General features: G+C 39.9%; 2 protein-coding genes across 2 annotated transcripts; both read right to left on the bottom strand.

The window, feature by feature from the left end:
- Positions 1-6,321: 6,321 nt before the first annotated feature.
- On the bottom strand, positions 6,322-7,017 carry LOC133133426 (olfactory receptor 6B3-like). Its single transcript, XM_061249524.1, has one exon. It carries the CDS (start codon positions 7,015-7,017, stop codon positions 6,322-6,324), a length of 696 nt encoding a protein of 231 aa, XP_061105508.1.
- Positions 7,018-8,915: 1,898 nt separating this feature from the next.
- On the bottom strand, positions 8,916-13,756 carry LOC133133425 (olfactory receptor 52E4-like). The gene is made up of 3 exons (XM_061249523.1): positions 12,805-13,756; positions 10,105-10,127; positions 8,916-8,930 (listed from the first exon to the last, which is right to left on the bottom strand). Exons 1-3 carry the CDS (start codon positions 13,754-13,756, stop codon positions 8,916-8,918), a joined length of 990 nt encoding a protein of 329 aa, XP_061105507.1.
- Between the last annotated feature and the right edge of the window lie 644 nt (positions 13,757-14,400).

Genomic DNA, 14,400 nt, shown 5'->3' with positions numbered 1-14,400 from the left:
TCCAGAAAGTACCCACGCTCAGATTTATTATTTTACATTTTCTCTCAGAAATATAAAAAGTTAAAGGTTTGAAAGATATGTGATTAATGTTGCGATACATTTTGTTCTGAATAAAATATTAATTTTCTTGAAGACACGTTACTTTTTTAAAATGTAGAAAACCTATTTTAGATTATAATAAGTATAATAATTGCTGTGAACATCAAGCTAAACAAAAAAGCTTTGAAATAATAAATAAAGGACTAAATTAATATAGAGTAGATTAGATTTCTAAAACAGAAGACTTATTTTAGATTCAGTTTTCAATTCTAATAATTGCTATGCACTTCAAGCCAAGCAGAAAACTTAATCGCTTTGAAATAATAAGAAAAGGACTAAATTAATATATGCTTAATACTTACCAATAACTACTTCCACAGACCAAATAATGTTATCATGAATATCTAACACTCATATAAAATAACTACAGTATGTTTCTGTGGTTAGGAAACCATTGTCCAATATTTCTCTTTTATTTGATGTATTTCCTTGATCTGTTGTAGAAGACTGTGCTGAGTCAAATCCTTGACCCTCATTTTTATATCACGGATATTCGATAGAAAGCCAAGGGAACAGGGTACAAGCGAAATACTCATGTGAAATGAATGCAACATGATGCAATGATTTTATTTCTCTTTCTCCCCATCTTGCTCTCTCGCTCTCTCCCATCTCTCTCTCTTTATCTCTCTCTCGGCATCATTCTCCCAACAAGAAGTTAGAAATATTGCATGCGTGTGGTGTATATGTGTGTTTTTCCTTCTCTCTCTCACACACATTGCAGGAACTGTGGCACCTTTGGCCAGCTCCCACCTCATGTTATCTGCCAGAGTAGACACTTCATCTTCAATGATGAAAACATAAGACCAAATAATTTATTTCTCATTAAGCGCATGTCGTTGTAATGGTTCGAGGGGTACTTTGCATAACGAAAAACATAACATAACATGCATATATATGAAAATAAATACATATTTATAATAATATAACAGGAAGCAGTGTATCAAGAGAATTATAAAAAGAGCAATGAAAAAGCTGACCGATGGTATGAGTATTAGGGGTGAGCGAGTAATGCATTATTCGTATCTGTGTCCGTATCCGTTCAATCAATTAAATTATCCATATCCGTATCCGTAGGCTACTCATACTCGGGCGGGCGAGATGTAACCCAGAAGTGGTGTCATTTAAACAGTCCCCCATACTACATTGCGATTTGCAGTATATTGAAACCAAGACTTTTACCTGAAGCACAGCTACTACAGTTTTGCACTCTGTTATGCAGGTTAATTATATCGAATTAATTAACATTAATTAAAAACCGAAGCCGTATATATAAAACGATGTGTGTACGTGCATGAACAATTTCACAAGGAACACTTTTGGCTGAGCCACCTGTCCGTTCGTATCAGAACCACTATCCACATTGCCGTCACACTCGCCCTTTAAACACACACCCACATTGTCCTAAAACACTATACTCTGAAGCAACACATCCCTCACAGTTTGTTTCATGAATAAAATAATGCAGATAAAAATCACTCAAATAAAATACCGTAAATCACAAACACGTGTGTGTCCAGTTCCACTGCTAACTCTCACGGCAATCTGTGTCAGAGGCAATACACCTCATTCAATACACTGGGCTTGCATGGATTATCAGTACGTTTCAAAATTAATAAAACTACCCCATACCTTGCTATCGAGTAACATCTATCCATCATCCACACTACAGTACAGTCAGCCTAAAGCAGCCGGCTAGGCAACCAACCACCACCTAAGGTTACAATAAATAGGCTTATTTCAATTCAGCTACTTCACCATTTTAGGAGCTAAAAATGTATTCATTGACATGATCATTAAAACATGGTCCTTACAAGTATGATTGATTTCTTTAACAGTTTAGTACAGGTTTGAGGAACCGGGTTTGCATCCCAGATTTGATTTGATTACTGAGACAGGTGGTTAGGGTGGAGAGCATAAGGGCAGTGACAGTTTTGGTGGAAATGTAGAGCGTGGTGTTATCCGCATAACAGTGGAATCGAAGGCCATGGGAATGGATGATCTGACCAAAGAGAAGAATGTAGAGAATGAAGAGGAGAGGCCCAAGCACCAAACCTTGGGGGACACCATGGGAAACCGGGGTTGTGCGGGATCTGCAGTTATTGATAGAAATGTAATGGTTTCTGTCAGAGAGTTATGATTTAGTGCCGGTGCAGTGCCGGTGATATCAAGTGGGTGAGAAGGATGTGGTGATTAATGGAAAACATATTCAAAAATTGCTGGCTGCATCAGATAGATCTCACAGTTGAGGTCTATCATCTCAGTTGGAGTATAAATAGTGAGTTCCAGCATTATTTCCGCCCTCGATAAAAATGTGCAAAAAATACAGTACACTAAAACTAAACATCTGTATTGAAAGATGAGTATAGGAATCATTTCCCTTTTTATGAGACCAAAAGTAATCGGACGGTTGGCTTATCAACGGCTTCTGAATAGTCTAGTGTTTCCAATGGCTTACTTCTAGTATCGAAGGGCCTTTGGAGTCTGTTATTGGCATTTTTAAACATGAGGCCCAGAGTTGGGCCAATGACATCAACAATCGGCTTTCCAAAATGAAGTTTGAAATATCATTAAAAATAAAGAGAACACTGATGTAAAATGTTGCTGACAATTTCAGTTTGTTTGATTTTATTTACAATAATTGTTAGTCATTATCTGTGTTGTTTATTTTATGCAGCCTTTCTTCTTCATTTTCAGTGAGGATGCCAATAATTCTGGAGCCCACTGTATATCTGCAGTAATATTGGTGTCCACCATCATTGGGTGTGTTTTCCAACTGTTGCTTATGCTGCTGGGCCCCTGGGAATCACTGGTTGCAGCTATACTTATTTACTGTATCTGTCTGGAGGCTCTCTCTCACAACTAGGGCTGCAACTGTGCATCACAGCTACTATTTTAACTTCATGTATGTGAGAGTCTGAAACATTAGGCGGTTAAATTATATGTTATAATATATTTCCTTCGTAAAGTCTGCCTTAACTTCATGTACCTAAAAGCCTATTGAAGTATACCTATGAAAACTGTGTTTAATTTTCGTACTGGAAAATTATATTCATAGTATAGACCTACTTTCTGAAGGTATATTTTAATTTTATTCAGTGTAGGTGAACTTCAATATTTTAGAATTCTGTTTAATCAAGTATACTTTCGAAAAGTATACTTATGAAATTGAAGTATAATTTCAGTCAGTATATTATTAGCACTTTGTTTCCGTCCCTGGAAAGTATATTTTTCATGTCACGTTTCATGTTTGTCACGTCATGTTTCATGTTTAGTTATTGTCTTAGTTACGTTATTGTCATGGCACGTATTATATTATGTCTAGTCTCGCCATGTTTTTATGTTTTATTTCTTGTTACATTTCATTGTCTTGTCATGTTATGTTTCATGTTTAGTTCTTGTTACCATTTATTTCTTAGTCTTGCCATGTCATGTTATATAGTTTATTGTCATAATTTCGCAAACTTGTTATCCATCCATCCATCCATTATCTGAACCCGCTTATCCTGAACAGGGTCGCTGGAGCCTATCCTTGCATACATTGGGCGAAAGGCAGGAATACACCCTGGACAGGTCGCCAGTCCATCGCAGGGCGCACACAACATTCACTCACACACTCATACCTATGGGCAATTTAGACTCTCCAATCAGCCTAACCTGCATGTCTTTGGACTGTGGGAGGAAACCGGAGTACCCGGAGGAAACCCACACAGACACGGGGAGAACATGCAAACTCCGCACAGAGAGGCCCCGGCCGACGGGGATTCGAACCCAGGACCTCCTTGCTGTGAGGCGGCAGTGCTACCCACTGCGCCATCCGTGCCGCCTGCAAACTCCATTGTTTATCATACACTTTTTCATGTCTTTCTGCAAACCTTGCATTCCTGCTTTCTCTCTCTCCCTTTCTGTTACTCACACCCTAATTGTTTCAATTACTTCAACTTCAACTTCTTACTAATCTACTAACTTTAGATCAGAATTGGGTAATACTAACATTCTAACCATGTGTTTATGTTACCTTACGTTTCTTGTGCATGTCATTTACGCTAGGGCAGGATAGGTTTATTACTAACAATTACTAATTACCTCGTTAACTTGTCAATCCTCCACACCTGATTTCCATTCCTGATTCCAGGCTGCTCTCAAGCTAATTGTCTGCACCTGTGTACACCTGCATATAAGCTCAGTTCCCTGCCTTGTCTTTGCGAAATTGTTGCCTCCTGTTCGTCAGTGCACCGCTTTAGCGGTTTTGTCAAGCCATTGTCTACCCGTTATGATCCAAGCCTGTTTATTGACCAAAGATTATTGACTTCTGTTTTGTTGACCATTGCCTGTCTGTACCACGACTTTGCCTGCTGTCTTTGTGCTTTTGCCCCGCGGAGCAGACTTCGGTCTTGACTCTTGCGCCGTCATCGACCCTGAGCCTGCCTACCCTCCGCCTGTACTTCTGCCCCGCTGACAGCTTTCCTGGCTACCAGACTTTTTGCATGGTGTACCGATTACGAGACTGCCTTCTCCCTTGGTACTGTACTTTGGTTTTGGCTGGATTTTACGTGTATGAACATTGCTTGTTTCTTTTGACTATGCTCACTGGACACTCCCTGAATAAAGCCCTGATGGGACTGTTTCTGAGTTGTGCATTTTGGGTCGAACCCCCCACGCACCCGTCTCAATACTACTATTATTATACAATGTGTATTAGACATGGACATTTTAAGTATACTCATGAGCATATTTTGGCCCATTTTCCGTCCTCTTAGTTTTGAACAGCAACATAAACAAAACATAAAACAGTAATTTAATTGTATTATATGTGCTTGTGAACAGCAGTGAGAAAAACATAACACACATCCAAAACCATAATGTGTTCCAGGGCTTTTTATTCATATTTATGTCTCTCCCAGGTCTTGGCATGAAGGAACAACCGAAAAACCATATCATGCATCAGAGAAAATATAAAATATTCATATAATCATAAGCAGACCCAAATTGTAGAACAAAACTTCCAAGTATAAAAAATATAGATGTTATATAAATAAAAGTTTACTTCCTTACTTCCTTACTGACTTCCTATGTCTGATTGGTACAGATTTAAAGCATAATCATACGGTATAGTAAAATATAACCGCAAATGATGGGGTACTGTTTGTCTTTTCATCACGCTTGCATACTGGATAAGCACCCATCGACCCCTTACCTTCAACATAATATTGATAGGCTCTAAATGAGAAAAGAAAATTGAGGTGGGAGGTGGGAGCCGGCCAAAGGTGGCACCAGGTGGTACCACAGTGCCTGCAATGTGTGAGAGAGAGAGAAAGAAAAACACACATGTACACCACACATGCAGGCAATAACTTCTTGTTGCCATTGGGAGAATGATGCTCAGAGAGCAAGAGAGAGCTATTTGGATAGCTTTGGATTTATTGCCATATCTTTTTCTCTAGAGGTCGGACAGGAGGCTTGAGCTGTTATATAACCCTGAACATGCATGCTTATTTGTGTAGTTCTAAATGGCATTTCTAAATGGTTGGAATTTATATACCGCCTTCATCCAAAGCGCTGTAACATGCAAGGCACCAACCAGCTCATCAGGAGCATTCGGTGGTTTGGTGTCTTGCTCCGGGACACTTTGATACACCCAGGGCAGGATCAAACAACGGGCAACCCTCCGACTGCCAGACGACTGCTCTTACCGCCTGAGCCAATGTCGCTGTCTTGTAACAGGCAGAAGGGTATATACACATTGTGCAGTAGCCCCCATAGGCTACTACTATTACTATTACTATTACATTAAAATAGCAATGAAACTGCAACATGTCTTACGACAAGGTTTTGGTTGGTTGTAATGCGCATGCTGCATCAAAAGCGACCAGCTTGTTACCATAACGACACTGAACCAACTGGCCCATGTAGGCGGATGGCCACTTGCTATCTTCAAAGAATATGTGCTAGACCATAAAATGACAAACTGCAGCTCACTGAAAGTAACACAAACACTTTGTTTGGGTTAGGGTCACATTGCGGCAAGTTCCAGATAGAGCCCTAAAGGTGTCATCAAATCAAAAGTGCAGTCTTATCAGTTACACCGATATTTATTTAAGGCTTATGAACTGCAATTGAAAAACAGTGCCTCAAACCTGTTTTATATGCATAACCCTTTTTATAAATAAACATTGCAAAACTTGCTAGTCATTCATTTGTGATTAAAACATGTATTCATTTTTATCATACAGTGATATGTATCTTTCTTCTGTACAGCTTTTTAATGGATTCTTTGAATTCCGCTGTCTTCAGTGAGTAAATGAATGGATTCAGCAGAGGAGGCATGAGGGTAGAAAGAGACATGTTAATAATCTTGGTGTTCTTGTCAATGGCAGAGCCCATTGCCTCAGTGATAAGGATGGGAAGGTAAAACACGCTTACCAAGAGCAAATGAGAGGTGCAGGTTTTCATGGCTTTGAGGCGCTCTGAGGCTGCGATTTTTAATAACGCTCTGCCTATACACATGTACGTACCTGTGATAAAAAGTACTGGAAACCAGAGAACCATAACAGGAAGTACCCAATTCATCACTACACTTGGAGTGTTGTCATTGCACGCCAAATGAGGCATGGGACCGTGATCACAGAAATAACTGTGTATCACAGTGGACTTGCAGTAGGACAGCCTGCTCATAAAACCTGCGCTGAAGAGATTGGCTGTTCCTACAATTAACCACAATATGACTGTGATCACCAATATCGATTTATTAGTCACAATCTCAGTGTATCTCAGCGGAGAGCATATAGCAACATATCTGTCATAGGAAAGAACAATTAGAGTTAAAGATTGCATAGCGATAAACTCAACAACAAAAAACATGTTAGTCATGCAGGCCTCAAAGGAGATTAAATGTGATTTAAACAGGAAGGTGTCAATCATCTGAGGAATAAGTGAAGTGCTTCCACACAAGTCACACAGAGCCAAGTTAAAAACTGCAATATATTTTGGGCTGTGAAGACACTGGTCAGTGTAAATCATGAACATGACAAAAGCATTTGCCAGTACAGTCACAACGTAAACAAAGCACAAGAAGACATAGTAGTATTTTGTGTGGGGAATACCGGCAAAACCACTGATGAAAAAGTAGTCCGGTTTCACAATACTGTCACTAGTGGTGTTTGAATTCAGGGGGCTCATGGCAGGTTTGTTCGCTCCTCACTGTTTCTCTTGCTCTGAAAAAACAGTCCTTTAGGACCTGAAAATAAACAACAGGTTAAGAGGCAGTAATGAATTCCTCAAGCACTACAAAGTTAACAATACATAAAATATTTAACCAGAGAAACCACAGAAGCTCAGATTAATTAATTATGCATTATTTAATTAATGGATCTTGTGTGTCTGAAATAAAATAAAATAAAAATAATAAATAACATTCTGAATTCATAAAATACATAGTGCTGAGTACTAAAGTGCCAAATACATCCCTTTGATTGAATTTAATCAAAGGATTAATATATCCATTATTATCGTTCTGTTCAGTCATTTTTGTAAATTATATTCTCTACAATAACAAGTTGTCCTAAAACAAATTTACCTGGTTGGTGAGCCCTTTTCTCAGGAAATACATTTTAAATTTTCTCTTGAGAAAGGGAAATGTTTAAAAGATACGTATGCAAGGTCCATGTTCTTCTATTAAATATTTCTGGTTCTGTGTAAGTATTATTCCTCCTAAAGACACTTATGTTGCTTTTTTAAAACATATGAAACTTATTTTAGATTCAAATTTCAATGAGAAAAATTGCTATACACATCAAGCTAAACAGAAAATTGCAGCTCTTTGAAATTAATAAATTATGGAATAAATTAAGGTCTAATACTTACCAATAATAAGGCAAACTTGCATGGAGCAAATAGCAATATCTCTCATACAGTATAGAATAACTAATATTCTATTGATTGGAAGAAACTGTAATTTGATTTTTTTTATTATGGTAGATGTATGTCCTTGATCTTGATGATAGATCAGTTGGAAAGGATTGTGGTGAGTCAAAGCATTCACTGTCCTTCTTATATCCTGGAGTGTTGACCCAGAGCAAAACACCAAGGAAACAGAAAACAAAAGAAATGCTCATGTATAATTAATGCCACTAATTAATGATAGAATGATCATGATTGACTTTGTGTCCCTTGTTTTGGATTTTTATTCATTAATTTCATTATTTATTTATGGCTCGAAGCACTGCAGGATTTAAAAATATTTTTCCAAAAACTGTGCGCTGATACATTTTGTCCAATAATCACCAAACTTGGTTGTTTGGATCTCTGTTTGCCGCAAACACCCCCGGCAAAAATGATAGCCATGAGTCCTATAATTGGTGATAAGTTCACAATTATGTATCCCCCTCTTCAGTTCAGACCACCAACTTTTGATGATTTAAGTTTGGACATTGAGATGGCCTTTGCAGAACATGGATATTATTTTCACGTCACCATTTCTGTGTGGATTTTGACATGTGTTTGGAGTCATTGTTGTGCTGGACAATCTACCTATGACCAAGTCTCATCGTCCTAGTGGAGACAAACTGATTTTCTGCCAAAATTTGCAGATACTATGCTGAGTTCATTGTGCCCTTGATCTTAAAGTCCCCCTGGTCCACTGGCAGAAAAATATCTCCAAATATTCAATGTGACCTATCGCCTTATTTGACAGTCAGTATGAGGTGCTTCTCCTTGTATCATTACTTTGTCGGCAAAATGTTGTGTATGGTGTATATGTCCAAAACAGTCACTTTTGGCCTCATCTGACCGTAGCACTCTCATGCAGCCATAATAAAGTGCTACAGTTTGCAGTCCTAAAACCCGGAAAAGAGAAAACATTTTGAGCCATGGGTTCCCTCTGCAGATTCCACATGCCAGATTTCTGCCAAATATCAGGTCTTTGATTAACGTATAGAGTTTTGTGTTTTGCGGTATGAGATAAGGTACAGTGTAGTCCATATGTATTTGGACAGTTCATAAATTTGATTTCTTTTGGTTCTGTACTCTAGCACATTGGATTTGAAATGAAACAATGAATTTGAGGTTTAATTCCAGACTGTCCCCTTCACGTTTTTGAAGGTATTTACATCCATATGGCAAGATGTGTGTAGGAATCACATCCATTTTTATACATAGTACCCCCCCATTTTAGGGGACAAAAAGTGATTGGATGGTTGGTTTCTCAGCTGCTTCTGAATAGTCTAGTGATAGCTGTGATTGATTGTAATCAGCGTAGCTGTGACCAATTACCTCATTATTGGGCTTTAAGAGAGGCCTGGTTTTCAGTCGTAAAGAGTGACACTTGAGCAAAATGTGTTTGGATTTCCTTGCTAATTTAAATTTATTTTTACATTTTGCCTCCCTTTTCCCGACCTGGGTATATTTTGGTTGAGGCCTACCTTTTTCTGTAAAGGATTTTTATTAATCGTTTGATTTCGAGTTAATAAATGGCAAGCAGGCAACACTTTTGCATGTCTGGTTGCGTGTCTGTTCACCATGTGTTGCTGAGGCCCTCCCCAGCCTGGCATCATCCTCCTGGGAGATTTCAGTATCCTCCTGGGAGCCTCCCAGTCTGCTGCCTCTCTCCACTGCTTTGACCTCTCCCTGCAGCACTCTCCCGAACCCACAAGGCTGGAAACCTTCTAGACCTAATCTTTGTGAGGAACTGCTCCTCTTCTAACCCCACTGTTACCCCTCTACACATCTGATCACCACTTCATTTCCTTCTCCATCCCCCTTGCTCCCCTGCCTTCCTCTCCTCCTCTCACCCCCACTGTTTCAGTCCGCTGTAACCTCTGTTCTCCATCATCCTCCTCGCTTGCCCCCAGAGTCACTCCCTCTCCTCTTCTCTCCCTCCTCTTCAATCCTTCTCCAAACGACCCGCTGACTCTGCATCTTCCACCCTGCTTTCCTCTCTCTCCTCAGCAAGGAAGACTCTTTCTGTCCTCTCATCCCCAGGCCTGCTGGATCCCATGGGTTTCTACCTACCTCCAGGGCCAGCCTACGTGCAGCTGAGAGGAAGAGGAGGAAATCAAAGACCTGTGCCTGCCTCCCTTTCTGTGCCTGCCCCCTGTTTCTCCTCTTTCTCTCCCCTTACAGATGCTGATGTGTCTCACCACCGCCACACTACTTGTGCCCTCGACCCTATCCCCTCAAACCTTCTTCAGGCAATCACACCTGACATCCTCCATGTCCTCTGGCTGCTTTCCCTCATCCTTCAAGAGGGCCTACGTCACCGCACTCCTAAAGAAACGCACTCTGGACCCCTCCTGCATACAGAACTACCGTCCGGTATCTCTCCTTCCTTTTCTATCCAAATCTGTTGAACAAGCTACCTCCAACCAACTCTCTTCCTTCTTCTCACAGAATCACCCGCTGGACCCCCACCAGTCCGGCTTCAGACCTGGCCACTAAACGAGGACCGCACACGAGAAGCCTCCCTCTCCTCTGTCCTGATCCTCCTTGAACTCTCTGCGGCCTTCGACACGGTCAACCACTCCATCCTCCTATCCTCCCTGGCATCTACAGGGATCTGTGGCACAGCCTTAGACTGGATTAAATCTTATCTCTCTGACTGGTCCTCCAAGGTGACCTGGGCTTGAAGAGTGTCAACCCCTCCCCTTCTTTTTACAGGAGTCCCCCAGGGCTCAGTCCTCGTCCTCTTCTCCATTTACACCAGATCCCTTGGTCCTGTTATCTCTGCTCATGGCATGTCATATGATTGTTATGCCGAAGACACCCAACTCTTTCTCTCCTTCCCCCCATCGGACTCACAGGTCTCTACTCGTATCTGCACCTGCCTGAGAGACATCTAGAGCTGGATGGGCAACCACCATCTAAAGCTCAACCCAGGTAAGATGGAGGTAATCTTCATCCCTGCTCTAACCTCTCCCTTCTCCGATTTTTCCATCTCACCAGGGGATACCACAGTGTCCTCATCCCCTAGTACACAAAACCTTGGATAGGTGATGGACAACAGGCTGTCCTTCTCTGAGAACATTGCTACGGTGACCCGGGCATGCAGGTTCTTCCTTTTCAACATCCAGAGAATTCAACCCTTCCTCACCACCTACTCCACTCAGCTCCTTGTACAAGCAATGGTCCTGTCCCACCGTCTCTGATGGCTGGCCTTCCAGCATCGGCCATCAGACCCCTACAACTGATCCAGAATGCCACAGCCAGTCAATGGCCCCAGACATTCTCATGTCACCCCTGCAGCCAGAGGCTGTCATCACCCCACCACCCTGCCCAGGGTAGCAGCTAAGCAGGCCTGGTCTGACGGTGTGCTTACAGGCCTCAGCTCCCCCACCCTGCCCAGGGAAGCAGCTTGGCTTGATTGTAATTGCCGTAGCTGTGGCCAATAACCTCATTATTATTATTATCATTATTATCATTATTATTGCCACACATGGTTGAAGACTTAAATGAAAGAAGAGGCTACCATTCCGAAATTTGCAACAGAACAAATTTATGTCAGTGCATGTACATACAGTTTACATAAAAGATACATTAAAATACAAAAACAATTACAAAATGTTTTCATAGTTTAGCACTGAATATATACCAAAATTTGGTAAAGATATCTACAGACATTCAAATTCCACCTGTGTTTTCCCAAAACTACACCCAGATGTCCTCAAGGGTCCCCAAATCTCTCCAAATACAAAACTTCTGCATATTTGTATTTCAACAAAACCAGAAATATGTCAGCTGGACAAAAAAATTGTTTACTTATGCAACTTCTGAATTGTATATATTTGTTCTTATTCTTAAATTGTTTCGTTTTTTTGACGTAGAGAAATGCTTTCAAGGATTGTTAGAATATGCATTTTATTGTCTGAGTTTGTGGTGAGGTGAGAGTTGTAAACCGTCAGTGTGGCGAGGTTGATAAGCATCTAAACTGCTGTTCTTGCTAGCGGAGAGTCTTTTAAAAAATTTGGTATCACTGTTTTGTGGTCTTATTAAGTTGCAGTTTTTTGTGTTATATAAATATGAATGCAACAATAATTTGGGATGTCGACCACTAAACCACAAGGGGGCAAAGTTCATAGGGTTAAAGTATGAACCAGAAAGAGCCCTCAAATCCTCTCATAGTAACCTCATAATTGGAGAACAAAAACCTTTGACGAGGCAGCATTTATCAGTTCAGTCAGACACAAGTCACAATGAATTGAGGAATATTAATTGAGGTTTAATTTAAATGCAAACGTTGGTGTCAAAGCTCTGCCTCTTACCACTCTGTGTTGTCAGACAGCTGAAACAGGGAGTGACTACAAAGCCCCCCTCATGGGGGTTTTGAGAAGCAGAGCTCACAGGTGGACGTTGACGTGGTGGTGCGAGAGCAAAACAATTCTGGCAGGCAGAATTTAGGAATAAGCAGGATAATTCTGACAAATACAGCTAGCAAATGAAATAAGCTCAAAATGTACGTTCAGTCTGGTGTTTTATGATTATAACTCTTATTTTATTTATTTATTTTATCATTCTTTATTTCAACATTTCAAAGTTTTAATCTAAAGTTTGGTGTGTTTTAGTTGTAATTGTCTAATCTTCTGTTCAATCACATTGCATTTGCATGGAAAGCTCTTTGATGTGCATTTCCTTGTATGGAAGGTGCTATACAAATAAAGTTTGATTGATTGATAGTCATTCATTTGTGATTAAAACATGAATTAATTTGTTCTGCACAGTGCATCTTCTTTCTTCTGTAAAGCTTTTTAATGGATTCTGTGAATTCCTCTGTCTTCAGTGAGTAAATGATTGGATTCAGCACAGGGGGCAAGATGGTCGTTAGAGACAGGTTAATAATCCTGGCATTTTGGTGAATGGTAGAGCCCAGTGCAAAAGCAAAAGCTATAGGAAGATAAAACACACTCACCAAGATCAAATGAGAGGTGCAGGTTTTCATGGCTTTGAGGCGCTCAGAGGCTTCTGCAATTTTGAATAATGCTCTGCCTATGCAAATGTATGTACTTGTGATAAAAAGCACCGGAATCCAGAGAAAAATAGCAGGTAATGTCCAATTAAGCACAGAACTTGGAGTGTTATTATTGCACGCCAAAAGATGTAAGGGACCGGGATCACATAAATAACTGTTTACCACAGTGGATTTGCAGAATGACAGTGTGCTGATAAAACTCACAGATAAGAGAGTGGCCATTCCTGCAAAAATCCATAACATAGTTGTGATCACCAATATTGATTTATTAGTCACAATCTCATTGTATCTCAGTGGAAAGCATATGGCAACATATCTGTCATAAGAAAGAAGAGTTAGCGTGAAAGACTGCATTGTGACAAATGAAAAAAAAAAGAAAATGTTCGTCAAGCAGGCCTCAAAGGAGATTAAGTGTGATTTAAAAAGGAAGGTGTCAATCATCTGAGGAATGAGTGCAGTACTTCCAAACAAGTCGGACACAGCCAAATTAAAAACTGCAATGTATTTTGGACTGTGAAGACAGTGGTCACTGTAAATCATAAACATGACAAAGGTGTTTACCACTACAGTTAGAGCATAAACAAAGCACAAGAAGACATAGTAGTAGTTTGTGTGGGGAATACCAGCAAATCCACTGATGAAAAAGAAGTCAGGATGCACAATACTGCCGTTTGTAAAGTAGGCTGAATCCAGGGGGCTCATGGCAGGTTTGTTTTGCTCTCACCTTCTGAAAAGCCAGTCCTTCAGGACCTGAAAATAGACAACAGGTTAACCTGCAGTAATGAATCCCTCAAGCACTACAAAGCTAAGAGCCGATAAAATATTTTGCTACAAAAAAGCTCAGATTAATCTTGTATGTCTGAAATAAACCAAAAAATAATAATCATTCCAGGGCTAAAATTGCATTATGAATTCTACTTCATCACACTTTGTGATCACTTCTGTGACTTCATAAAATACATAGTGCCGAGTACTAAAGTGCCCCAAAGCCCCTTTGATTTCATACAGTAAAAGGATTAATATATCTATTATTATTGTTCCTTTCATTATTGTTCATTCAGTCATTTTTACAAATCATATTCTCTGCAATAGCGAGGTGTCCTAAAACAGTTTCACTTGGTTGGTGAGAAAATTTCAATTGGAATAATTTCTATGCCCGTCAAGGTAAACAGAAAATTGCAGCTGTTTGAAATCAATAAATGACACAATAAATTAAAGTATAATACTTACCAATAACAAGGCAAACGTGCATAGACCAAATAGTTTTCAGTATCTCTCATACGGTATAGAATAACTCATTTTCTATTGTTTGGAAGCCACTGTCTTTTAATTTATCTCTTTTAGCA

The sequence above is a fragment of the Conger conger genome, chromosome 7, assembly GCF_963514075.1.
Source record: "Conger conger chromosome 7, fConCon1.1, whole genome shotgun sequence".
Classification (NCBI taxonomy): Eukaryota; Metazoa; Chordata; class Actinopteri; order Anguilliformes; family Congridae; genus Conger; species Conger conger.
The sequence above is the reverse complement of the archived record's forward strand: the minus strand, read 5'-3'. Positions and strand labels throughout refer to the sequence as shown.